The sequence below is a fragment of the Pelodiscus sinensis genome, chromosome 1, assembly GCF_052426305.1.
Source record: "Pelodiscus sinensis isolate ZL-2025 chromosome 1, ASM5242630v1, whole genome shotgun sequence".
NCBI classification, from domain to species: domain Eukaryota; kingdom Metazoa; phylum Chordata; order Testudines; family Trionychidae; genus Pelodiscus; species Pelodiscus sinensis.
This window is the reverse complement of record NC_143052.1, coordinates 24,061,902-24,089,838: the sequence shown is the minus strand read 5'-3', so window position 1 is coordinate 24,089,838 and position 27,937 is coordinate 24,061,902. Positions and strand designations below refer to the sequence as shown.

The following is a 27,937-nucleotide window of genomic DNA, read 5'->3' as shown; positions in this document are numbered from 1 at the left end:
TGCTGTCACCTTAATTATCTATCAGTTTATTGCCAGTTTAGACAGTCTACACAAGTGTCAGTGGCTACACAAGATAAAAGGCAGAAGAGAAACAAGCCCTGTTTTTAACTCTATCAATTCTTGGGCATTTTATGTAGGCTCTAGTTAAGTAAGCTAATAAATTATACCTTATCTTTTGGGTAATAATCAAATTATCCTGACAGCGCAAAAACTTATACTAAATGAAAGGGAAAAGGAATATCCTCTTTTTTGCACATATACCACATTTTCCTGGAAAAATGCAAGCAGGGATTGTTCCAAGAAAATAAAAAAAATCATTATTTTCTATCTTTGCCTTTGGGTACAAAACCACAATGCCATGAGTGAGTGTAAAAAAATGTCATATAAGATACATCCTGTACTCATATCAATAATGTGACTCAGACTTAAAGCATAGTTTGTCTCCCAGGAGAGTATCTTTACGAAGTGAAAATGATTAAGCTTTATTCCATCCCTGGATTAGAAGAAACGGCACCTTGTTTAATTCATATCTACATTTTTTTAAGCTGAAAATAAAACAGATCTGTTTTAAATGCTCCCCTCAACCCCACCCAAATATTTCTGTAATATGAGATCAGAGCTGAAATAGAAGTGACAGGCTGTGTCTACACTGGCATGAATTTCCGGAACTGCTTAAAACGGAATACTATTCCGTTTTCAGTTTTTCCGGAAAAGGAGCGTCTACATTGGCAGGCTGCTTTTCCGGAAAAGCCCTTTTTCCGGAAAAGCGTCTGTGGCCAATGTAGACGCGCTTTTCCAGAAAAGAGCCCCGATCGCCATTTTCGCGATCGGAGCTTTTTTCCGGAAAAGACTACTGGGCTGTCTACACTGGCCCTTTTCTGGAACAGTGTTCTGGAATAAGGACTTATGCCCGAGCGGGAGCAGAATAGTTTTTCCGGAATAGCGGCTGATTTTGTACAGTAGAGCATCGTTGCTTTTCCGGAAATTCAAGGGCCAGTGTAGACAGCTCGCAGCTTATTCCGGAAAAGCGGCTGATTTTCTGGAATAAGTGGCCCAGTGTAGACACAGCCACAGAGTAACCAGTCTGAGAGACACTGAAAATGTTCAGTCACTGAAGCTGGACTGAAGTCTGATAATTCCTGCATTATCTGAAGTTAAAAGGGAAAAATAATTATGCTCATACCTTTCCAAGTCAAATACTGCACAGGATATTAATACCAGGTTATGAAATATTAACAGCAAATTAATATTGAAGTTGGGAACTTACTCAACATAATAAGTGCCATAAATGGGATCATCAATCTTCTCCCAGCCATATGGAAGCTCTGAAAAACAAAGAGTTATCACTCTCAGTAAATACAGTACAGAATGCCAAGATTTCTAATAATGAAAGAATAGATTTTTATTGGGTGGTGAGTGGATAACAAAGTTGGATATAGTGCTCAAAGCCAATGCCAAGTTTTAAACATATGCAATGGCAGCAGCAAGTATAGTAATGACCTGAAAATTGGTATACCAAGCCAGAATTCAGTCTCTTGAACAATACATTTTAGTTGAGCTACTTTTTTGATTCTGCAGACAGCTATGCTATGTATCACATATGATCTCATTGCCCTGTGATATGTTGGCATTCTTCTTCCAAAGGTATCTACAGCATATGATTGTATTTATTTACAGGGAAGTTGCCCTACATTCTAGGCCCCCCTTGTCCTTCTGTTGTGCCAAGGGTGCCCAGTCTATCCATCACCAAGCTGGTGGTACCAGTGCCGGACCCCTGGGGGGAGGGGTCTCAAGCCCTCCACTTCTGGCTCCAGAAGTAGGTACTTTATCCACTGTGCCACTGGAGGACTCCCCCACTGTCCCTATAGTCTGGGTGCCCCCTTATCTTTACTTTGCCCCAAGGGTTCTAGGTCTGTCCATTACCAAGCTGGTGGTGGCTGTCCCCGGGGAAGGGGGGTGGGTAGAATCATATTGAATACTCCCAACACTGTCCATATTACTAAGCAGAACTTTAGATTATTACAAATATAATTACTTAGCAACCTTTATTTTAAATAATTTACATTGCTTAATTTTTGCCTTTTACTCAGCATGGACTGTCATAACATCACTATTATAATTAAACTAAGCACTTGCAGTACAGGCAGTCCCCGGGTTACGTACAAGAGAGGGACTGTAGGTTTGTTCTTAAGTTGAATTTGTATGTAAGTCGGAACTGGTACATATTGTAGGGGAAACTCTAGCCAAACATTTCTCCAGAGCTCAGTTTTATTCTCCCACACCTCACTTCCCTCAGTCCTTTATTCTCAAGCTGAGGTGTCTGCTGAGAGAAGCTGCTCCGCGTCTCCCTGGTCTGCTGGGGGGAAGCAGCTAGTGCAGGGTTGCCTCACCCCGTTTGTAAGTAGGGATACGATGTAAGTCGGATCCATGTAACCCGGGGACTGCCTGTATATAGCCATTGTCATCAAAACACTATACAAGCATTAACTAATCCTCACAGCTCTCCTCTGAGAGACAAATAAGTGTTGCTACCCCCATCTTACAGATAGGACAACTGGAGTGTAGACAGTTCACACTGCAGGGCTTACCTCAAAATAAACTACACAAATCGAGCTACATCAATTACATATCTTAATTTGAAATAGGGAGCACCTACATAGCACTTATTTCAAAATAGAGCACTCTTCCTCTGACTTCCCTTATTCCTCACACAATGAAGGTTACAGGAGTTGGAGTAAGAAGTCCTCCAGCTTGGCAGTATTTTGACACTATTTCAAAATAACTGCCTGCTGTGTAGATGTGGACTAAGTTATTTCGGAATAGAGCTACTTATTTCAAAATAGTGTTGCAGTGTTGACTTACTGTAAGTGACTTGCTAAAAATCAACAAATGGAGTTGGTACTGGAGCTGTTTTTTTAATGTGGAAACTATTTACAGAATTCAATTGAAATCCACTGTAAGAATAGCAATAGAGATGAGGGACTCTCTGAGAGACAAATAAGTGTTGGTACCCCCATCTTACAGATAGGACAACTGGAGTGTAGAGATGTCTGTACTGCAGGGCTTAACTCAAAATAAACTACACAAATTGAGCTATGTCAATTATATATTTTACTTTGAAATAGGGACCACATGAACCAACACATGTTCTTTTTCATCATCTGAGTCAGATGCCACCACCAGAAGGTTGATTTTTTTTTTGGTAGTTCATGTTCTGTAGTTTCTGCATCAGACTGTTGCTCTTTTGAAACTTCTGAAAGAATACCACAGAAGTCCTCCCTCTAAGATTTTGAAAGGCACTTCAGAGTCTCAAATCTTGGGTTGAATGCTGTAGCTATTCTGAGAAATCTCACATTGGTACTTTCTTTGCAGTTTGTTAAATCTGCAGTGAAAGCATTCTTAAAAATGATGATGTGCTGGGTCATCAATCAAGACTTTTATCATATGACATATAGGGCAGGACACATACAATTATAGCCCAAGGAGTTCAGTCACAAATTTAATTAACACATTATTTAATAAAAATCACTAGCATTGAATTAAGTTCTCTGGAATAGTGGACAAAGCATGAAGGAGCAGATATATCTTTAGCATATCTAGCATGATATATCTTTAGTATATCTTGCAATGTCAGCCACAAAAGTGCAGTGTGGAAACCTGTTCTCACTTTCAGGTGACAGTGTAAATAAGAAACAGGCAGCATTATCTCACATATAAACAAACTTATTTTTCTAAGCAGTTGCCTGCACAAGAAATAGGACTGAGTGGACTTGTAGGCTCAAAAAAGTTTCACATTGTTTTCTTTTTGAGTGGAGTTATGTAACAACAAAAAATCTACACTTGTAAGTTGCACCTTCACAATAAAGAGATTTCACTATAGTTCTTGTATGCTGTGATATAAAAAACTAGTTATTTTATCGTTTTTACAGTGAAAATATTTGTAATAAAAATATAAAGTGAGTATTAAACACTTTGTATTGTATTTTAATTGAAATCAGCATATTTTAAAATATAGAAAAACATCCAACTATTTAGTTTTAATTGATATTCTTTTTAACAATTGATATTCAATTGATATTCTTTTTAATCACAATTAATTTTTTCTTATATAACCATGTAAGTTGACTGTGATTAATCAACAGCCCTGCTATAAACCTAGGTTAGATAGAACAATCATAGTTCATCCGCACTGTAAATTATTGGCCTAGCACGAATCCACCTGCATGACTTGAACTGAGTCCTTCCTTTCATAACTATTCTGTGAAGAGGTTCCCGTTGATGTGGTGTAAAAGGCTGACAGGAAAGAAAGATTTAACTGACAAAGTGAGTCTGAAAGAGCTGCAGACAGGAACAGCTTTTAAAAATATTCTCTGCTGGATACCTCTCAAAGATACACATCTGAAATAGTAAACATTGGTTCTGCTCTGACTGAACCTGTTTAGACTGCTGTGGCATCTTAATGAACAGGCAGAATTTCTGGCAGCAGCACTCCAAGGGCAGGTCGTTCTGTCACACTGGCCTGTGCTGGAGTTCCTGCTTTGACTGTCCCTGAAGATATAAAGAATGAACAATTCTCCTATGAAGATTGGCAGATGGTATTTAACTCAAAATTGAACTCCATAGATGAGTAATTTAAAGCTCAAAAGCCTGTACCTTAGTCTTTTCTTAGTCTAAGTTTTTCTGTTAATTTACAAAATGTTATGTCTATAATAAGTCTTTCTGAAGTAAATTGAACCCTTTTGTTTGCATTCTCAATTTTACACAATTTGTGTCTCTTTGCTAGGGTTATTTTAGAATTGCAATAACAAATGCACAAGTGGAAAATAATTTATTTAAATAAGATGATCAACAGCAAAGGTCCTGGGATTTTCTAGTCCAGACATCTCACCAGAACTTTAGCACAACCCAATAAAAGAGACTGATCCTAGAAAATCCTTTCCAGGTTTTACAAAGCCCTGGGCTTCCTGGCACTGGACATAGGGAGTCTGGTCTATGCTCCATGAATAATCAAATCTGAGGCAAGTAGCACTTATATCCTGTGCTGACCATCTGTACAAAGATGAATTTTACCCTCAGTGCATATATGATCAAGAAAACTCATATTTATATCTTGCTATGAAGGCCCAGTGTTTTGATTAAAAAAGTTCCTGCCCACCTGGGATACAACACTATAAAGGATTTGTCTTACAAACATAGACACACACTTTGCCTTCATCTTGTGAAGCTTTTGTACTCTTATTTATTGTTTCATCTTAATGATAATATAGTTACTTTCTGTGAAAGAACAAATTAAAAAGGTAGCTAATAAATATTTATATAAATATATAGAGAGTGTACGTGTATATAATTAATCTTACACACACATATATATATATATACACACAATGCTTTGTGATTTTGTTTCTTACATTTGTGGGTTTTTTAAAGTTTATTGATTTATTGCAGTGCACATATACTCTCCTAATATTATATCTGAACAACTTATATACAGTGGTTGTATTTTCTGTGAATATATAAAAATAATGTGATGATTTAATATTGGCCTATTAACCCAGGTTTTTCTAATGGAATGATGTATAATAGTATTTATGAACAAGCCCAACTATTGATATTTCAGATGGACATTCTCATTTTCTAATGTAAAAATCTGAAACAATTTAATGAATTGGACATATTATGGAGAACCTATTTTATTCCTTGAAATAGATGGATTAAACCACTAATTATCTAACATCTTAGCATAGTCATTGCTTCGGAAAAAATTAAATTTAAAAATCTCCTTTGTGTACCATAACAATAGACACACATTCTATATAGGGGTATGCATTAATTTCACTCTTCCATTTGAGATGCAGCCTGAAAGCTATATTTAATTAAAATTCTATGCAGACCAGTCAAATGGAATTGCCAGAGTGCAAACTCTGGGCTGCTAGCTGAAGTTTGGAAGATAAGGTTAGCAGAGCATAGTTTACTGCATGGCTGCAGTTAGGAGAATCTTCTGCTACATTTGATTTAAGCAGCCTCCTGATGATTTTTCTTGTCATTAAAAAGTGGCATGTATTCTGTTTTCACTGTGGGACTGAAAGATTACATGAGAGCAATACTTTCATGTTTCATAAAATAGCAAGCTAGACATTTGAACAATTGTGGCTGTGTGCACTGCAGTTACTCTTCATTATTTGTTCCACTGTGTCTGGTGCTGATTGTCCAGGGATGAGAAGCAAGCAGTAAACATTTATAAAAGGACAATATTATAAATACAAATTGAAGAGGCTACTTCTCACAACAGTAATTTGGAGTTGGGAAGATGACTAATTTACACTGTGCTTTCCAATTTTCCTTTTGAGACAATGGGCTGTGGAGTTTTTATAAATTTTATATAATTTCTGCAACTGGCAGCATCACAGAAAGCATAACAATGTGCCAAAAATCTTTATATTAATGAAATAAACTAATTTATGCTTCTCAAACATAATTGACCTCCATGGTTTATCCTGGGTAATGGAAGGGACAATTTAGTTCCATGTTGTTTACTTTGTCTTTTTAAAAATTAATATAATATTTCACCTTCAGGGCAGAACAGTATTTGTAGAGGACTTCTTCATCTGATCTAGTGGAGCTATTGATTCAAGAAAAAAATTGTAAAAAATCTTGAAGGTGAAAACTAGCAAGGTTCTATTGCAAGGTTTGGACAATACACATATCAAGTTCGGACATAGTAATTCCTCTTTTGTGACCATATGTGCTATGTATAGCATATATGCACAGTGTAAGCTGTGCATTTGATTCATTGCCAGAAAAGTAGCATCCAGTTAGCAGAACAGTAGTAATTGTCAGAAAAAGATACAAATTATATGGGAATATTCAGGGACTTTGCTTATGATGCACTTGAGCCAGGTTTTTAAATACAGAATGAGTCACCTTTCAAATGTGTTCATTAGATGCTCAAGTATTAACATAAAATCCTAGGTTTTTTTAAAAAAAGGCTCAAGGCACTTTTATTTGCATATGAGCAGGTCACTTTATTAATTGATGGCAGTACCACCTCACAGCAGCCTGTTTATGCTAACAATCCTAATGCTAAGTCTGCTTTCAGAAAAAGGTGCTGCCTTTCATGTCCTTTTATAATGTGTTCACTGCAGATTCCTGGGAATAGAAAGAAGGGAAGCATTATGGATCTTGATATGTTGAGATGAAGAAAATCCATTTCCACCATCAAAATCATTTTTGTAGTTCATGTAGTACTTGCTATATGCCACATTGGGGAAAGACACAAAAGCCCTTCAACAACAGCTTACATTGCGTCATTACTGTCCATATTTTTATATTTTCTATATAAAATATATGTGTGTGTGTGCGTACGCACGTGTGTGTATGTGTGAGTGTCTCTATAATGTTAAGTGAAAAATAAGAACATCTGAAGAAAAGGACACTGGGATTTTCTTTGCGTTAGTCACAGTAAGAAGAGGTTGAAAAAGAAAAATAGGCCTGCTACTACTGAAAGTACTTTTAGTGTCTAAATATGGAAGAAGTTGTTCAAGAAGATTCACCCTGATGAAAAATAACCCTATACAGCTACACAACTCAATGCCAGCTAGGGTCACTTGCTATGGAAAAAGCCAGTCACACAAATTAGGACTCTCTAGCAGTTTTTGTTTCTCCCAGAGTTGCTAAAATAAAAGAATTGCTTACCTGTGTCATGATCATGGGGGTTAGCCAGCAGCCTGGGGACTAAGAGGTTAACTATACCTAAGCCAGGTAGAGTTGGCCAATAGGAATGTAGATAGGAATTTCAAACTGGGACAAAGGAATTTTTGGTTTCTCCCTCCTTTGTCTCTGGGCAGTTTCTCTCCAGTTACTGAGGTGGACAGACAGAATGACTCCCTCCAAGAAAAGAATTCATTATCTGTAAGTAGGGTAAAGTTTAGATAAATCCATAAGTTTTTATTGTTTTATGATTTGGGAACAGGGATCTGATGTCTGTGCATTTAGAAATGGGTTTTGCTCTCCTTTGTAACTAAGCTCCTGGCCCATGGTGTGTTTCCCCTCCATGAGTATATTACTTTGTTACTTTTCCATCTAGTCATTATGCTTGCAACAGGAATATTGTGGTAATAATAAAAGTTCTTTCTCTTTTCTTTTTATTAACTTGGTATTGGTTAATTTGTGTGTCCTGGTTTGTACTTTAGGGGTGAAATTTCCCAAGTGATCTCTCCCCTGATTTTCTTATTACTTGAGCGGAGTTTTTATCCCCAAAATCTAGGTTGTTAAGATTTTGGGGGGAAGTTTTTTTTTTACCAAAGTCTGGAAAGATAAGGTTTTGGGGTACTTTTGCGGGCCCCCACTTCTGCATTCATTGTGCCAGAGTGGGGAAGGAGCTATGACAACCTGTATGATGATTTTTCTTTGAGAAATGAGTGCAGAGGTGTATTCCACTCAGGTGTGTGTATGCCTAGCAAAACGAAGCCAGAGAAAACTTTACGTAGCAGTACCTGTTGGGGAGGCACTTGCAACCTTCTGGCTCGTTAGGCTACCCATTGGTTATTTAAGGGCTGGACCATCCTGATCCTTCTTAGTTCCTTCACACCAAATTCTGATAGTTAAGATAGAGTGGAGAATGGAGAGGGATAGAGGATGGATAGTGGAATACATGTCTGCATCCACATCTCAAAGAATAAGTTACAATACAGGTACTATCTTTTCTTCCATGAGTGGTTGCACATGCATATTAGAATTACTTGACTTGCAAGCCATAGGAGGTGAGCTTGTACTCTTCTTAAAGAATGGCTGCAGAACTACCTTCCCAGAGTTTACAACCAATCTAGATACAGCCACAATAGCAGTGTTTGGTAAAAGTATATATGGAAACCAGGTAACCACCCTGAAAATGTTCAATATTGAAACATGGTTGAGAAAGGCCACTGATGTCAGTTGGACCCCTGTTGAATGAGCCCTTTGTGGGGGAGGGCTGGTGGATTGAGCTACTCCAAATATCATTTTTTTAAAAAAAGGAATTTATGTAGCTGGAAACAGTCCATGAAAAAACCACCCAACCCATCATCTGAGCTGCACAATAAAATGGAAAGCACCATCTCACATCCAATGCATGAAAGGCCTGCTCATCAGTGTTTGAATGTGGCTTAGGAAAGAATACAGGTAAGTATTTTATCTGGGTCAGGTAAAACTACATAAGACAAATTTTGGATGCAGTCTTAGGAACACTTTGTTTTTTAAAACTGGGTGTGCCGGGGCTCTGCCATTAAAGCTCCTGCCTCCAGTAAATGAATGCAATGCCGCTCAAGAATTCTTCATGGAACGTAATATTTTGTCATTTTTCTCTGAAACTAAAAATCAACAGTCAGAGGGTAAGTCCTCAATTGTCTTTTAGCCATATGGAAGCTATACCAGTGCTCTGCAACCAAGAAGCTCTTCTTAAGGTTACAGGAAAGGCCATAACTCTAGATGAAAGAATCACCATGTCCAAAGTGGACTGTAGGGAGTAGAGATGTTAAATTTAGTTTAATCAACTGACCAACTTGTTGATTGATTTTCCTTTGACTAGTCAATAAGTGGGGGAGCTACAGAGGGGTTAGCTCCTAGCCCCGGCCGGAAGACTCTTAATACATTTAAGCACAACGGAGGGGCACAGTGTGCTCTGTGAATCAGCTGATCCCTGGCTCACACCTGGTCCCCGTAAATTTTGCCACAACTTCTTGGTTTATACTTTGATAAAAACTTTTGCTGATTGGCAAAATACATTTGTAATGGGGTGAAATTCATCAAGTTCAATCCTTTAGGGTGCATCTATACTGCACCATAGCTCGAAATAACATGCAATTTGAGCTATGGAAATTGCGTATCTTATTTCAATCTTATTTCAAAAAAGCTTATTTCATAATTTGGTGCTTTTAAAAAAACTACTATTCCAAAATGTTTGAGGTTTACAGGGATGTCAGAATAGTGAACCTGTTATATTTTAGAATAACGGGCTTTCTGTGAAGATGTGGGATGGCTATTTCGGGATACTGCAGTATGCCAAAGTAGCACTGCAGTGTAGATGTAGCATTAGAGTACTTGTCTTTTGACTTATGTCTTCTTGTATTAACCTCTCATTACCCACCAGTACAACAAATGAGAGTTGTACACCAGGGCTGCATCTAGATTGGCATGATTTTCCGGAAATGCTTTTAACGGACAAGTTTTCCGTTAAAAGCATTTTCGGAACAGAGCATCTAGATTGGCACGGATGCTTTTCTGCAAAAGCACTTTTTGCGGAAAAGTGTCCGTGCCAATCTAGATGCGCTTTTCCGCAACAAAGCCCCGATCGCCATTTTTGCGATCGGGGCGTTTTTGGGGAAAACAAATCTGAGCTGTCTACACTGGCCCTTTTGCACAAAAGCTTTGCTCAAAAGGGACTTTTGCCTGAACGGGAGCAGAATAGTATTTCCGCAAGAAGCACTGATTTCTCACAGTAGGAAGTCAGTGCTTTTGCGGAAATTCAAGCGGCCAGTGTAGACAGCTGGCAAGTTTTTCCGGAAAAGCGGCTGATTTTCTGGAAAAACTGGCCAGTCTAGATAGAGCCCAGATGTGTGTAGAAGCACTAAAAATCAGAAAGAGGCATAGTATGTTTTGCCAGTATGCTTCACTGTAGGTGAGAGGATGGAATACTGAAAATCTCACCCTTAAATTGCAAGCCCTTTGGGACTGTTATAGTAATTACATACATAGTTCCTAAATAATAGTTTGGAATACTGTCTTTTGTTGATACTGTGGTAATGACATAGTAACTCATATGGTATTGCACGTTCTCATTTTGTCCCAGAAAAGACTAAAGTATATAAACTCTATGCAATATTATCAATTTGAATTACTCCAGTTCCATATGTTTGCTGTACACTATGCCTTCGTGAATGATTTTATTAAAACAGCTTTACTATGGTACATTTTTTGGACTTTGAAGACAACATATTGGAAAATGATATTCTTTTTTATCTTCTGAGTGTTTAAATCTTTAAACTTTTGATACCTACTGACTTCATAAATTCAGTGTTTGTTACACACTGATGTTTGCTGCCTAGTAAGTGACTGGTCTTCCTAAATTGGGTATTCTTTCACACATTTGCTTTTCAAACTCTTCCTTATTTATTTCCCTTATTATTTCCTTATGTATCCACAAAAAGAGTTAATGGAGTATGACCATTCAGAGCTATTATTGTAACTTAGAAACTTTAGATTTGTTTACTGACCTAGGAAGTCATATGAAAGAATACAGTTTCTAGATCCCTTGGGAATACAATCTATTTTGCATACAACCATCTCAAGTCTGCAGCCAAAGGCTAACACCCACTTTTAATTTAAAGAGAGTTGGCTGCCTACATTCTTGCTCTTTGTAAAAGGCGGGGAGAAAGAGGAAGGTGATCAATCAGATAAAAACCCAGTATTTTTATCTTTCAGTTTCACTCAGCTATTCACTCCAAACACACCAGGAATATATGGATTCCATGCACACATGTTGGAATTCTTCTGGAGGAGTGTAACTTTATGATGATTTTTCTGCAACTGCTTGATAGATTTTAATGCAGTACATATTTGATTAAATTAGAGTTCCAACCTATTAAATTCATTGGACAGATCTAAAATTCCTCAAACCTCCTCAACTGCAATATATTAATATCAAAATGTACATAAGCAATGTCAACTCAATATATAAGGCAACAGGGGAACGTGACTTGCCTGCACTCTCATACATTCAGAGTATGTGTACAGTATAATGGAGGCTGTCATGTAGGCTGCAAAAAGCAAATATTTTAAGCATTCAACACACTATGTCTGTCCTGCCAAGGACCACAGGTGCCAGAGCAAATCCCTGCTGTAATCACTCTACTCACCAATTCAGTTAAGACAAGCAACAACATTTTGGAATCTATCAATGGGAGCTAAGAACAGAATGTACACAGGGGCTGGGATTTTCAAAAATGAGGGACACCAACAACTGGGGCCAGATTTTCAAAGGAGCTCGAAATGGTGTGTGTTACGCTGTTCTGAAAATCTGTCCATAAGAGTTGCAATGGGAGCTATTGAATGCTGAATTCTCTTAACAAAATAGCCTTTGCTGAGGCACCTAAATAGCAGCTGAGATCTTTTGAAAATCTGGCCCTGATGTGGGTGCTAATCACTTGAAAAATCTCACATATCTATTAAGTCCAAACATTTACTCTCTTTCTGGCTAACTTTATTGATAAATCAAATGACTACATTTATAAAATCAGTCCTTCTAAATGTATCTCCTATTCTCAACCACACTAATCAAACTAACAGGCAGTAGTCCCTGAATAAATACTCTGCTACTGTTGCCATGTTATTCTTACATTACAGACCCTTTTAACATAATCTGTTGAACACATAAATGCTATACAAATATTATTAGGCAAATAATCCAGTACCACCAAACCCAAGCATTACATAATACAAGTCAGGTCCCCAAGTATTATGAGGTTGGGTAACAAATAATGAGATTTTTAAAATAATAATTCTGGGCTCTTTTTATTTACTTTCCATTTGTTTGTGTCTTTGGTGTCCATATTTTCAAACTTTTCTCCACAGCCATGAGAGCTAAAAGCTTACTTTTTAAGAACTGGAAAGCTGAGATTCTTATGTCATTTTCTGACTAAGAGCAGGGGCTCTAACAGAAATGCCAAATAGCATGAAACTTTTATTTTATTTTGTTGTTTTTTTAATTACAAGATTCAGTTGTAATTTTCCATTGTAATAAAAAAGCCAGGAAGGAACTGCAGGGCCCTATAAAAGGATCAGACAGAAGACACTGTCTTTAGAGACTGCTAGGTATGGGAGACTGGCTGGTTGAGAAAGTGGCAGCATGGTGGATACCTTCATGTGAAGAGCTATTGGAAACTGCTGGACTGTGATGGGACTTTTAGAGATACAGCTCAGAAGTAAAGGTGAAGATGCTGCTTCCAGGAGGGGAAGCCCTGGAGATTCCACTTTCTCTCTGAGTGGCGAATGGACTCAAAGGGACACAACAGAGGACATTGGGGTGGGCCCCTGGAAGGTGTGTAGCACAGAAGGGGTTTGTTATACTTTACACAGGCGGTGTGTGATTAGGCCGGAGGGCTGAGTTGCCAAAGAGGCTTGAATTATAAGGGTTATTCAGGATAATGTGCCTCAATAATTGAGGCAAAAAACCCACAAGACATTTTTGAAAATGCAGGCTTAAATGACTCAGGAACCTAGAGCACCACCTGTTGCCTACTTCAAGCCCTTTTTGAAGATTGGAAGATAACAGCAATTTCTGCTGAAACATATGAAGGGAGAACTTTAATGAGCATTCTCAGTTTGCTAGCAGCTTGCCTCCTTTCAATCAATCTTATTTGATTTGTGCACAGCTAAAGCTATCATTAGTTATACTCAGTGGCAGAAAATGTCTCTTTTTTTCATACTGTAGTTAACAAGAACTATCGATTTAAAACTTAAGCTCCCATAGGATTCAGACTTGCCCCTCTTTGGTGATAAACCATTACATCAGGGCTACACAACATGTGGCCCATGGGCCGTATGCGGCCCATAGCCCCTTTGCATGCTGCCCACAGCGCCTTGAGCCACTTCCAGGGCCGCATGCCTTTCTCATTGCTGGGGCTCCAGGGGCCACACCAAGCGGAGAACTGAGCTGCGTGGCTTTGAGCCAGTCTGTGTGCGCAGGAGCTGCTGGCTTGTGGGGGTGGGAGGGAGGTGGTAAGAGGTGGCAGCAGAGCACGCCTTCTGCGTCTGCCACAGTGGCAGTGCCTCCCTACGAGCAGAGCCGCGTGGCACTGACACACGCGTGTCTGTGCATTCGTAGGAACTGCTGGCTGACGGGGCGTGGGGTGACAAAAGGCGGTGGCAAAGCACGCCTGCCACGTCTGCCACAGTGGCAGTGCCTCCCCGAGCCAGGCCACGTTGGCGTGTGCGCAGGAGCTGCTGGGGGTGGCAAGAGGCACGTGGCAAGGCAGTGGCGGAGCCAGGCAGAGAGGCTGGGGTGAGAAAGGTCTGTGCTGGGGCTTGGGTAGGGTTACCACACATCCGATTTTTCCTGGACATGTCCTTGTTTTCACATGTAAAATCGCCGGATGGCCAGGTTTTTTTAAAAGGCAAAAAAAGTCTGGGATTTTTTGCCCTGCAAAGGGGACTGGGGAGGGGGCAGCGGCACGTGCCTTCAATGGAATGTATGGAGCTGCACACCTGGACCAGTCACAGCCGCTCTGCGCACGGGCCCTAGTGCCTGAGGGAAAAGCACGTGGCTCTGGTGAGACCCAAGGTGTTACCTGCCGTCCCACTAGATTTATGTCCCCAGCTCTGCGGGAGGGAAAGGGTATTGAGTTAGAGCAGGGAGGCTGGGGGTGCCTGGCTCTGGGGGAGAGGAGGGAAACTGGGTTGGCGCGGGAGGGCTGGGGGTGCCTGGCTCTGGGGGAGGGCAGGGGCATTGGGTTAGAGCAGGGAACTGGGCATTAAAACTTCTGGCTTCTTTCCTTTCCTGTAAGTGGGCAGTAGGTCTGTTTGGTGGATTTGGGGGTTCCAGTCTCAGCTCTGTGAGGACTGTGGGAGCTGGTGCTTGGTGGGGTGAGCAGGGGAAAGGAAGGGATTCTGGGAAGCAGGATTCCTGAGTTCCTTTTCTAGTCATGCCACTTCTTCCCTCGGTGCCTTTAACTTCATGCCTCAGGACGGGCCCCAGACAGCAGCCTCCCTGACCCTCCACTCTCTCCTTCTGGCCCCGCAGCAGCCTGGGCTGCCGGCTGGTTGGCAGCGCCATTGGAGCCCACGCTGCCACACATCTCGGGGCGGCGCAGAAGTGGGAGCCTGGTATGCAGCGTCCCCTCGCACCATGACAGCCAGCAGGGGAGGCAGCAGCCCCAAGCTTCATGTGTGCAGGGACGAGTTTGCTGGCTTCCGAGCCTAGCCTCCTGTACAAGTGGAACAGCCGCCGCTGCAGTGGCACCGGCAGGTACCAGGTGTCCTCTTTTTTGAAAGTTCAAATATGGTAACTCTAGGCTTGGGCTGGGTTAGGGTCCTGGGGTCCGTTCGGGCTGGGTCCTTCCCTGCCGAATGTTAAGAGGGAGAGGGGAGCACAGTGTCAGGCCAGGCTGGGCTGGGCCGAGGACTCGGTATCTATTTTATTCCAGGAGAGCCAAGAATAACCTGAGGAGAACCATGCAGTGGCAGGAGCCTGCTCAGTTGTGCCCCCCTGTCCTCTCCCAGCTGCTGCACTCTGCTTCACTCTACTACAGAGTAGAGCCATGTCCCTGGTAATCCCGTGGGCTGCCCTGGGCTCTGTGGGTCCCTTTCAAAAATCAGTTGAGGCAGCCACCCTGAACTCTTGTGTCTGCAGGTTGGGGCACTCTGGCTTTGAAACTTTCTGAGTAAAATCACTCCAAGAAATGCACAAAAGGCCTTAAGTACCCCCCAAAAGGGTTAGAAGGAGGGTCAGCCCTTCCTCTCCATGTTTTGTGCACTGATGAGGATTCATTTCTGACACTCCAAGTTTAGGTCATGGATTTCTGCTCCCCCACTTCTCCTGTGTCCCGGGGTGCCCCAACTCAACTCTTGAATTCTATTCAGCAGCTGGTTGGTTTGAGTTAAAAACCCTCTTTCTTTCATGCAACTCTTCCCCTGGCATTTATTTATTAGTCCTGGTTCTCATGCCACCACCAGAACTTCTCACTCGCCTTCTGCAGCTGAACCCACAGTACACTGTCAACCTGTTGAACTCCTTGCCAGAGGATCTGGTGAAAACTAGGACTTTAACAGTGTTCAAAAAAGAGCTAGATAGAGTCATGGAGGTTTGGTCCCTCAATGGTTATTAGCCAGGATGGGTAGGAATGGTGTCCCTAGCCTCTGTTTGTCTGCAGGTGGATGACAGGAGAGGGATCAGGTGAAGATTACCTCTTGTATTTCCCTCCCTCTGGGGCATCTGGCATTGGCCACTGTCGGTAGACAGGATATTGGGCTAGATTAGTGTTTCTCAACCTTTTTAAAATAAAGTGCCCCTTTAAAAAAAATTATAAGTATCCCCAGTACCTACAGTTTTCAGACACAGAAAATATTTTCTACCATAGCAACACATTTGTTTAAACAACTTAATCGTAGCCGGGTGGGCAATAACATTTTTGGGTGAAAAAAGTACAAAAATAATAAAACGGTGTAAAACTTAAAACAAAAATTCAGTTTTCTCCAAATTTCAGTTGTGTTGACGTACCTCCCAGACTTCTTTTGAGTACCCCTACAGGTACCACTGGTTGAGAAATACTGGGCTGGGTGGACCTTTGGTCTGACCCAGTATGGCAGTTCTTAGGTTAACCTGAAGCTTCAAGCTAAACACCCAAAACATTGGTATAAATTTTTCTTTTTAATAGGAAGCATTAAACATGGCAACAAAGAAGAGACACTTGTTGGATGAAGACAAGGTTTTCACCCCTGTTTGGGAGCTGGAATTCGCTTTTACAGAGATAAATGAAAAACCAATATGTCTTCTTTGTCAAAAGACTGTCGCTGCATTAAAGAAAACAAACCTGCAATGGCATCATGAATCTTGTCACCCTGAGTATCCATTTGACAGCAATTTAAGAAAAACTATGATATGTTCCTTACTGGAAGGTTTCTGTTCTCAACAAGATATGTTCCATTCACAAGTTAAAGACAGTGATGCCATTACAGAAGCCTTCTTCAAAATGGCTTGGCACATAGCTAAATCAAAAAGACCTTTTACAGAAGGTGAATTGATGAAGCAGTGCTTCTTGGACTGCAGTAAATCACTTTTTGCAGAATTTAAAAACAAAGTGGATATAGTTAAACAAATATCAAAACCGCAAGTGTCTAATTGAACTGTAATAAGATGAATTGAAAGCATCTCTGATGATCTGTTTTCTAAACTGCTAAAAGACATTGAAAGCACTGAGTATTTCAGTCTGGCAATAGATGAATCTACTGATCATTCAGACATATCTCAGCTCATAATCTGGGTGTGTTTTTTCAATAGCAAAAAGTATGTTGAAGAAATGCTTACTCTGCTACTTTTGACGGGTCAAACTAGGAGAGAGGACTTTTATTCTGTGCTGATGACATTTTTTGAAGGACCAGGAAAATGCATTGATTTGAAGAAGCTTACTTCCGTAACAACTGATGGCACTTCCTCCATAGTTAGAAAAGAGAAGGGGCTAATTGCTTTGCTGAAGAAAAATCCACAGTTTCCAGATTTATTTTCATACTATTCCATTCTGCACCAAGAACAGTTATGCAGCAAACTGAAGAGAGGATTTCTCAAGAGCACAATGGATAGTATCACAAAAGCTGTCAACTTAATTGTTGCAAATGCCTTGAAACAGACAATTTCTAGCTTTAGTTGAGGAGTACGAAACACAGTATGATGACTTGGCAATGCTTACAGAAGTTAGATGGCTGAGTCAAGGAAAAGTATTAGATCGGTTTATGGATCTACTGCCTGCTGTACGAGTGTTTTTGGAGGCAAAGGATCACCAGGATTTATTGTCGTGTTTAGACGAAGAGACATTCCTGCTAAACATGGCTTTTTGCACTGATATGACACGCCACTTAAATGCACTCAATCTTAAACTTCAAGGGAAAGAAAAAAACCTGCCTTCTCTGATGTGCAATGTTTCTGCATTTGAAACAAAACTGGCCCTTTTTGCAGATCAGCTTCATGAGAAAGACTTAACTCACTTTCTCATTCTCAACTCGCAAGTGACACAGCTGAGTGAACATACATCTTTTTTGTCTGATTTTTTTACGGAGTACAGCCCAGAGCTGAAAACCAAATTTTCTTCTCATTTTCTAGATGTCAAATCCCTGAAGACATATCTTAAATTTACTGAAAATCCATTTTCAATTGAGGTAAAGGCAGTCTCACCTTCAGCAATGAGATTTGGTGTTGAGAGGGTCACATTTGAAGAAGAGATAATAGAACTGCAAAACAACAGTATTCTAAAAGCTAGGCATAAGGAAGAGGACACTAAAGCATTTTGGATGATCTATGTACAGGAAGACCTGTACCCCCCGTGTTACTGAAATGTGCCAAAAAAGAGCTAACTTGCTTTGGGTCTACATATCTCTGTGAAACTTCATTCTCCTCTATGGGAATCATCAAATCAAAACTGCACACCTCTCTTAGTGTATGTCTACACATCAAGGTTAATTTGAAATAACAGCCGTTATTTCGAATTAACTTTCCTAGCATCTACTCAGGCAAACTGCTATTTCAAAATAAAATTGAAATAGAGGGGCGCTTATTTCGAATTTGGTAAACCTCATTCTACGAGGAATAATGCCAAATTTGAAATAAGGGGCCTCTAGTCCTTTCCAGGGAGCCCTGGTGGCCACTCTGGGCCAAACCAGGAAAACTCCTCTCCTCTCCCACAGCCCCGGAGCCCTTAAAGGGGTTGACTCTGGCCATAGTGCATGAGCCAGCTACAAGCCTGCCAGCACAGAGCCAGCAGTCACTGACCCTCACCCAGTGGCCCCAGTATGAGCTGGGCAGCCAGTGCCAGCCTGCTGTCCCCCGCCCAGTCCCCCAGCTCTCAGGAGCCAGCCAGGGGCTAGAGACGGCGGGCGCCCTCCTGGACTAGTGCGGAGATCATGGACCTCATTGAAGTTTGGGGGGAGGATTCCAATGTCCATGATCTCCGCACTAGATGGAGGAACGCCACCGTGTACGGCTGCATAGCTGCCACCATGGCCACCAAAGGCCACATGCACACCCAAGAGCAGGTGCGCATGAAGATTAAGGAGATGCAGCAGGCATACGCCAGGGCCACTTGGGGCAGCTCCTCAACAGGGGCAGATACCTGCCCCTATTTTGATGCCCTGGACCACATCATGGGGGGCGGAACGATCCATGCCACTCTGGGGGGCATCGATCCAGGAGCAGAGGGCCTTGGCCAGGGCACAGAGGAGGAGCCGCAGGAGCCGCCATGGAGGGTGCCATGCCGACAGGACCCCCGAGCTGTCCCAGCAGCGGAATCACCAGGGTCATCCAGAGAGGCCACACCAGATGAGTGCCATCACTGTCCCCTTCCCAGTGGGGGGCGGGGAGGGAGACCATGGACTGCATACATGGGCCTTGCTTACCACAGATCATGCAGCAACCTATACACATGGAAGCACATGCGGTGCCACCCCTGGGGAGGTGGCTCCAGCTGCGTGCCACACAGGGGTGTTGGCCTGATAGCCACACGCATGTCTGAAGAGACATGACATGCTCCTGACCTCGGGGTAGGACACAGCAGGATGCCCTCCCTTTACACAGACATCTCCCCCCCACCTCGGCCTAACTATACACAGCACAGGGGCATGGGTGAGGTCTTGGGGCAGCTCCCACTCCCGGGGATAGCTGGATATTCTGACCATGGCCTCTGAGCAAGCACATCGGCTCTGACGGTGCAGGGCATGGTCATCCTCACCTCACAGAGGGGGGCTGGGTTTTACCCACTGTGTCCCCAGAGAGAACTGACCACTTCTCTTGTTTCTCCACAGCCATACCAGCTGTGCGTACAGGGCGCACCACCCCGCCCGGGACATTCTTCCGCACCAGAGGGCTCAGCATTTCCACCCGAACACTGCAGGGGTACTGACAGCAGTACTTGGGGGCCCTGCATTGCACCTTGGAGCACTGGGTGCAGGACGACTGGGAGTTCCGGCAGAAGCTGCTTGCCCAGGGTCATGCCATCTGCGAACACCTGCAGACCCTGGTGCAGAGCATGCTGCCTCGTGCTGCTCCAGTGCCTGTTGCCTCCCCAGCTATTGCTTCTCCTCCAACTCCTTCTCGTCCTCCCGCCTCTCCCTCCTTAACCTTCACACCCTCCACCTCAATCTCCACACCCTCTTCCCCATCCCCCCAGGGACACCGAGGCCCCAGGACCCGCTGTGCTGGGAGACAGCCTGGCAAGACTCCCACCCCTGAGCTTCCCCACCTCTTTCTTCTCCTTGCTTCCCCCTTCTAGCTCCCTTGTCCCAGGTTTCCCCCTCCCCTCTCTCACCCTCTCTCCTCTGCTCTCCTGCCTCCTTTCCCGAGTCTCCCCATAGTTTCATTCCCTCCCCAAGTTTTGTTAAATAAAGAGAGTTTATATTTTTGAAAATACGTGTATTTTATTTGACATTAGGAAGGGGGGCTAGGGAAGGGCATGCGGAAGGACATGAGGGAGGAATGAGGAACAAGCCCCCAGTGGGGCAGACCAGGGAGGCTCTGAGTGCTCCTCAGGGTGGATGCTCTCCCGCAGGGCCTCCTGGATCCTGACAGTCCCCTGATGGACCTCCTAGATGGCAGCCTACAGCAAGTGCAGCCAGACTGATAGCAACACGTCCACGAGATGCACCAGAGTGCCCGGGGCAGCTCTGGCTACATGTTGCAGAGTGCTATGGTGTCCCGATTGAGGGCAACCAGAGCACTCCAAGACACAAATGCTTTGCTGTCCCTCATCGAGGCAGGCAAGCAAGCAGGGACACCTGAGAACCAGCTGACTGGGGGGGAAGTGGGGGGAGGGTGTCCCTTTAAGCACAGGCCTCAGATAGCCTCAGGCAACAGCCACACACAGACACTCCTGACCTGATGCCCTGCCTAACCTGGTTCTGGCCAGCCTTAAATCTGAATCAGTGTCCAGGATGCGGTATTTCAAAATAGAAAAAGGCTATTTCAAAATGCATTTTGTGTGTAGATGCATTATTTTGAAATAACTTATTTCGAATTAATGCTGTAGTGTAGACATACCCTTGCTGGCAGACATCTGACTGACTATCTTGGTGCTTCTACAACATAATATAAGCCTGATGTGAAACAGCTGGTGAAAAGTTTGCAGACACAATCTTCACATTGATTGTACTTATATTTCAGTAAATATTGTATGGGCAATTGTAAAGCCAAAACAAATAAGTAGTCAATATAATGGTCTTCCATTGATATGTGTTTTAATAGTTAAATTCCTGGATTATCGTGAAGCCAAAACAAAAAAGTAGTTAATATAATGTTGATATGTGTTTTAGAGTTAAATTGCTGGACTGTCATTGCTCATTAAAAGTGCTGTCACATGGGTGGAAACTGGATAAATATTACATTTTATTAATATCAGCAGAACTGACTTAAATGGGGTCTGTATGTTGTATAGTCTTGCCTTAATCTTTGTATTCATGCATTTCATCTTCCATCAAAGGAAAGAGAAAGTCTGCAATATTTTAGTGTGCTTTGATTAGCTAAAACTAGTGCTACATGTTTTTTATGCACTGTAATTAATATTCATGAGGCAGCCTCATCTGGGGCTTGCTGATATAAAGAGCCATACAAATGTGAAGATATCCATGAACTATGTTGGTGGATCATGGATCAGATGCAAATACAAATTCTGTATCTATGCAGGGCTCTACTGAGCTATATTTCAAATTCATCTGATTTTGTTAACATAGTCTTACAAATAATCACTTTTGCAGCAAACTCAGAAAACCCACTTTACATTACATTACATTGTAGCTCTACCATGTCTCTAAAGTCCGTAGGCAACTTTTCAAAATGTCACTTAGCACAATACATTTCCCCTTTGTTTTCTTTCCTGGGGAATTCTTCAGAAAAGTCACCATTCTGTATTTCAGGTCAGTGAATCAAATACTAGAGCCTTATTATTAAAAATGGATACCTGAAATATATAACCAACAGTGGCATCCAGATGGTTAATCAAACCTCATGCTTTGAGGGACAAACAGATTGCAGGTGGTCAGGAAAAGATTCCTTCTTCGGCTTCAATGTGCAGCTGTGTAAAATTGGATAGATGCATTTATCAGGGATGGGGTTGGGTATTAAATTCCTTAGAAGCCTCAGGTATTGGCTGCTATTGGAGACAGGACATAAGATTAAATGGATCAGATCCAGTATGGCAAATTTTACACTAGTGGATTATAGATTAGAATCTGCATGTAATACCTCAGAGGCTTCATTAATTTTTTTTTTTTGAATTCTAATCAGGAGATGTAAAAATCCCTTTTATTTGTTTTGCTTGCACAATAGATAAGATTCTGCTTTGGTTATGTGTAACCACCGTCTGAAACTTATAGTAATAACCTTCATCATTATACCATAGTAGTATGAGTTTTTTATGGGGACACTCAAATTGAGTCATTCCAAAATTTAAATATGACTTTAGAAATCCCCTGGCATTCTAATGACAAGGAAATATGTATGAATTTGGAAGATTATTTTCCTTTTATTTCAATTGTAATACCATCTGCCAAAACTCACTCAGTCTCAAAATGTTTCTTTTCTGACAGCTTCAGAAAGGAACTTTGCAGAGAAATAGGCATCTGTTCTTTACTTAATCTAAAAATGACACATTTTGTTTGCATTCACAAGGGCATTTTGCAGATTTAGTCTCAATTAATATGCCATTTGGTGACACTGACAAAATCAGATTCTTAACTAAGTCACATTTCCTTCAACAGTTTTAACTCCATGGAGTAAAAATATGATTTAGTAAAAAGGTACAACCACATTTTGAATATTCATTTATTAATATTCTCTACTTGTTATAATGTTTTACTATACCAGTACTTCAGTGACAAGGGGAGGCAAAAGAGCAGCCAAAATTAACATTTTAATTGTTTGCATCAATTTTTGTTTTGGTAGAGGTCAGGAAACTGAAAATTGGCAACAATTTGCATCACACAGATTCCCTTCCCCTTCACGCAGAAAACCACAGAAGGCTAAAGTTGTGCAAACCTTTTGTTAATGAGACCTAAATGCTAAACCACACAAAACTCAGCTGTAGGTCATGGGAATCTTTCTTCTCCACTTTTCCATTTTATACATTTAATATGCTAACTCAGGCCACCTAATTCATGGAAGAGGCCTCTTGAATATTTGGAAGCAATGCTTGAGACTCAACTTTTCCAGACTCATGAAAACTAAAGCTTCAGTTTCAAGACTCTGAGGTGCAAGACTCTGAGGTGCAAGTCACTTTGATAAATGACTGCTCCTTCCTATCCAAACACAAAGAAAGAGAGGAGAACAACCATGTTGGAGGGCAAGGAGGACTTTTTTTGTGAGGCATGGTGTGTGTTTGTCTCAACTTGTCAATTATGGCAGAAGCCAGGCAAAATTTAGCAGTGAGAAACAAAAACAAAAAACAAAACAAAACAACAAAAAAATGGCCAGGAACCAAGCTCCCTCCCCTTCTTTTTTGGCTGATCATGCTATGAACCACAACCAAGTTTCACACACAACAGATTCTAGGCAGCAGGAACTTCAAGCTTGATGATTTTTTTTAAAAATAGGCTTCTTAAAACGAGATAGCTGATTTCAGCCTAGGTTCTCTCATGACCAGTTTTTTTTTTTTTAGTTTTCCAGTTCCCTTGTAGGCCAGATGAAAGTATCCAGATTTAGAGATACAAAGACTCTCTTCCAACAAGCTGTCTTCCTAGGGCAGGGATGGGCAATAATTTTTTGCCAGGGGCCACTTCAGAAAATTTTTAAGTGGCCCCAGGTTGCACTGGAAGGGGCAGGGCCTCCAGTGGAGGGAGAAGAGCCTCCTGGGAAGGAGGTGGGGCCTGGATACTTCCCTGCTTCCTTATCCACAGACCATGATTGTGCCTCCCCCTCCAAGGTTCCCCCTACATGCCCATGCCCTTCGCAACGGGAGGAGACTTCGCTTGCTCCCCCTTCTGCCCCCAGGCCAATCAGTGCTTGGGGAGCATAGGAAGTGTCCTCCTGCCCTGCCAGGAGTGTATGGCACTTCTACGCACTCCCACTGCCCCATGGCCCTATTTGGCCTGGTGATGGAAGAGCTGCAGGGCCTCTGCAGGCCAGATCAATCCACCTGGTGGGCCAGATCCTGCTCGCAGAGGGCCCTTTGCTTACCCCTGACTTGGGTGAAGCCGTTCAGTGCAACTTGCATGAACTTACTTCATTAGCGGTATTATTATTTCTATTATAACTTTCAGAAAACCTCTAGTGCTGCAGCCTCCATGACATGGGTGAAACAGAGGAGCTCTTGATGTCATTGGCCCAGTCAAATTCAATGGATAGGGGAAAGGGTGAGAAAAATAAGGAAAAATGGAGCAAAGCATGGGAAACAGAACTGATAGGAGAGTGCCAACGAAAAAAGGGGGACACACACCTATCAGCTGAGCAAGGGATCTGGACAACTCACAGCTGTATTGCAACAGTGGTTGCTCCCCAAGTGTTGTTGTCTGACATTGTGCCCAAATTAGAATGCTGTTCTCTCTTTCCTCACCTGCCCTGTTCTCAAATTTCCTCTCTTCACCATCTCTTTGAAAATGGCAGAGTCATTTCTAACTAGCAATACTGCAACTCTCTTTTTGTCTTTAAACAACAGTTTTTCCTGCAGCAGCTCATGAAATTAACTCAGACTGTAAATACAAAAAGACAAACAAACACATTTTTATTAGCATAGTTTGTTAACAGGCTGGCAAGTGACTGCTTTTGCTACAGGTGCTGCAGGCAGGTGCACAGTGGCAACTTTATTTTACAAATATGGCATCTTCACAAGCCAAGTAGAGCCTACTTTTACTAATCTGGGTGGAGGAGAGAAAATATAAGCTCCTAAAATGCATGTATTGTACAGTTCTCCACATTTAAAAGGAGTTTTGTGGAAGACTGGGGGCTTATTTTGTTGCTCATCTGAAGTAATGGGTTTTTTCCATGAAAGCTCATGATACTAAATATATATATATCTGTGAGTCTCTAAGGCTATGTCTACACTACAGAGTTTTTTTCAGAAAAACAGTCGTTTTTCAAAAAAAACTTCACTTACGTCCACATTGCCCTCACGTTCATTCGATACAAAAATGAAAGAATAGAGGGGTTTTCCTGACATTGGTAAACCTCTTTCTACGAGGAAGAAGGCTTTTTCCAAAAGAGCTCTTTTGGAAAAAGGTGTGCGTAGATGGGGCAGAGGGAGTTCTTACAAAAGACGAGGAAAGAGGAAAAAGCACAGGTGTCCTGGTGGCCACTCCATCCACAGTAATCACAGCTTAAATGCAAGATAGCGTCCATTCAGTGTGGATGCTATCTTTTGAAAAAGCAGATCACCTTTTCAATTCAGTTTTGCTGTGTTGAATGATGGTGATCAATAAATGGTTCCCCACATGCTGCTAGGCTGTTTGTGAGAGGTTCAAGTTGGGCGCTACAACAACAAAGCACTGTGAGGTTGTTGATGGCATGCAATGTGCATGAAGTCAGATCAGGTGATCTGGTAGTCTCTTTCATCTCTTAGTGAAATGACACTTGTCATTTATGTAGCCCTTTGTGTTATCTGGACTCTGGGGTGTTTTACTAGTGTAAGGCACCATTTTCACTACTACCATTGCAGGTATCCTCTTGAAAATATGTAATCAATGGAATTAGGGCTCTCAATTAGTGGGCATTAATGCCTGTGATTAATGCAGGACAGAATTAACGCATTAAAAAATTAACGTGCGTTAATCACAGAGGTCAGTAAATCAGCAAGAGCTGCTTCAGAGACCACCTCCGGTAAGGCACAGTAATGGAAACTGTCACCAGCAGGCGCACGGACAAACAAAGCAGCCAGAAAGGAGGAAAAAAACCCGAAGCTGTGGTGCCAGCTCCAGCGGAGAAGTAAATAAGAAAAGTAAAGACCCAGAGACCCATCCCGCTCCCCTCCCAGGTGACCATATTTTTAAAAATAAAACAGGCTGGGTGGATGGGGGTTTGTCCAAACTGTCTCTCCCTCTCCCCTCTCCGGCAGCAGGGCTCACCCAACCACTCTCTCTTTGCCTCCTCGGGCTGGGACTGACCCTCCCCCCACACCTGATTTTGGGGCTGAGTCCCCACCCTCAAACTCTACCCATCCCCAGCCCATAGGCTGACCCCCACCCCTGAGCCCTATGCCACCTGCAGTTGGGGTCCGAGCCCCCCGAACTCTGCACTGCCCATGGCAGAGTCTACCCCCCTCTGGCCCCGTGCTGCCCACAAGTAGGGCAGAGCTAAAAAAGGTCTCTTGAATAGGAGAAGAATTTAAATTCAGCTTTCATGATAGAATTCGCACTACAATACTTCAGTGAGGTGAACTGAAGTTTTTTTAACAGTGTAAATGTTTTGTAATAAAAAATAAATATAAAGTGAGCACTATACACTTTGTATTCTGTGTTGTAATTGAAATCAATATATTAGAAGATGTAGAAAACATCCGAAATATTTAAACAGATAGTATTCTTATTATTATTGTTTTATAGTATGATTAATCTTGATAATAGTTTTAATTGCACAATTAATCATGATTAATTTTTGTAATCGCTTGACAGCCCAAAATGGAACTATACAATGGAAAGCAAATGATTGTACATATTCAAACCATGAAACCATTAAAGCAAACTTTGAATTACAATATCCTCCATTCGAGCAGCCATCTCAGAACATATTGCAGACAGACAATATTGCCAGATGTGTAGTTCAGGGAAGTATAGGAGGGCAATGACCCCCCCTAAACAGAGATAAGGTGTGGGGACATGTGCTACTTCCTCCCCCCCAGTCTGTCCCTGATTTCTGAGAGCACTGAGTCACCCTGTGGTAAAGAGCACTGGGATGGGTAAAGGTGTCTCTGTCCTTCCCACTTGGCACCTCCCCACTGGCGTCTCACCAGGACCAGAAGGGATGGGATGGAGCAGCTGTTCTCCTGTGTTCCTGGATGCCGACTCAACAGCCGGATCATACCTCATGTGTCCTAGTGCTGATCTGTTATTCACACAATGGTGAGTGCCCACAGGGTGCAGGTCAAGGGGTAAAGTGGGGTGGAGGGAAGAGGCAGTGGCAGGGAGAAGAGGATGCAGCAGGGGACAGTGGAGAGAGGCAAGGGATTGAGCATGTTGAAGAGAAGGGGATATGGGAATGGGCAGAGGGAAGCAAGTGCCTGGATGTGGTGTCCTTCCAGCAGTGACAGCTTCCCTGCCGGGAGGTACTACATCAACACCAGAGCAATGACACTGCTGACGAGGCTGGTACTGGAGTGGCTGCCAGCAGAGGCTAGGGTTCTCCTGTTAAGCCAACCTGTTCTCCCCATGTAGTGGCCATCTAGGCACCATTCTAGGCAGGTCAAGAAAAGCAGTGTCCCAAGGGACACGTGTGTGCATGCATGGGCACGTCTCTGTTCTACTCCCACCACCGGTCAAACTATGCCTATGCTTACATAACCCCATTTGTATGCACTGGATGTAAGATGTAAATGATCAAAGTGACAAATACAGACAGCGTGGCCATATGCTCTGGTACAGTAGCATGCTATAGTCCATTAACACCCCATCACCACCACACAAAAAAGCTGTAAAGATACTGTTATCTAAAACATCCTGCGGAAGGGGTGAAATAACAATAAGACAATGACTTTGAATTAAATATGACCAAAATAGCTATTCTTTTCCTGTCTCTTTCCCTCATGATGATCATCTCTCTCTTCATTTCTTCTGCCCACTCATCACTGAAGATTCTCTCGCCATTTTCTTTGCTACTGCAAGGTATCCTGAAGTTAGCTGTGACCAGTGGCTCCTTTTATATTTCACATGTTGTTAAATCTTGTAGAAGTTGTCTTTTAAATAGCTCAAGTAGCCATATGTTCTTAATCCTGATCCCCATACTAGCAGCCTCATGTTTCAATTTCTGCAATCTATCTATAACCAAAATTCTCTCTTCTTGTCAGCTTAAAACCATGCAGCAAATCTAATGTAAGTTTGTTTCTTGAGTCTAGGTTTGCTGACCACAGGTGAACGGAATCCCTTCCTATATCCATGTCAGAGGTAGCTAGAGCTTGCACTGAAATATAATGAAGGGATTTCCCCTTTGGGTTCTTGCCTATAAATGTACTGCCTCCAAGACAGTATGCTGCAAAATACTGCTCACTTTCTTCCCCACTTTCCTTCAGAAAGA

At 42.2% G+C, this 27,937-nt stretch overlaps 1 protein-coding gene across 18 annotated transcripts in view; it reads right to left on the bottom strand.

Moving 5' to 3' along the window:
* The window catches only part of MAGI2 (membrane associated guanylate kinase, WW and PDZ domain containing 2), a 1,124,289-nt gene that overhangs the window by 247,959 nt on the left and 848,393 nt on the right, over positions 1 to 27,937 (bottom strand). For all 18 annotated transcript variants that reach the window (XM_075926597.2, XM_075926590.2, XM_075926502.2 and 15 more), the window contains one exon: positions 1,268 to 1,325. In XM_075926597.2, the coding sequence (XP_075782712.2) occupies positions 1,268 to 1,325 (58 nt within the window). The remainder of the gene's footprint in view (positions 1 to 1,267; positions 1,326 to 27,937) is intronic.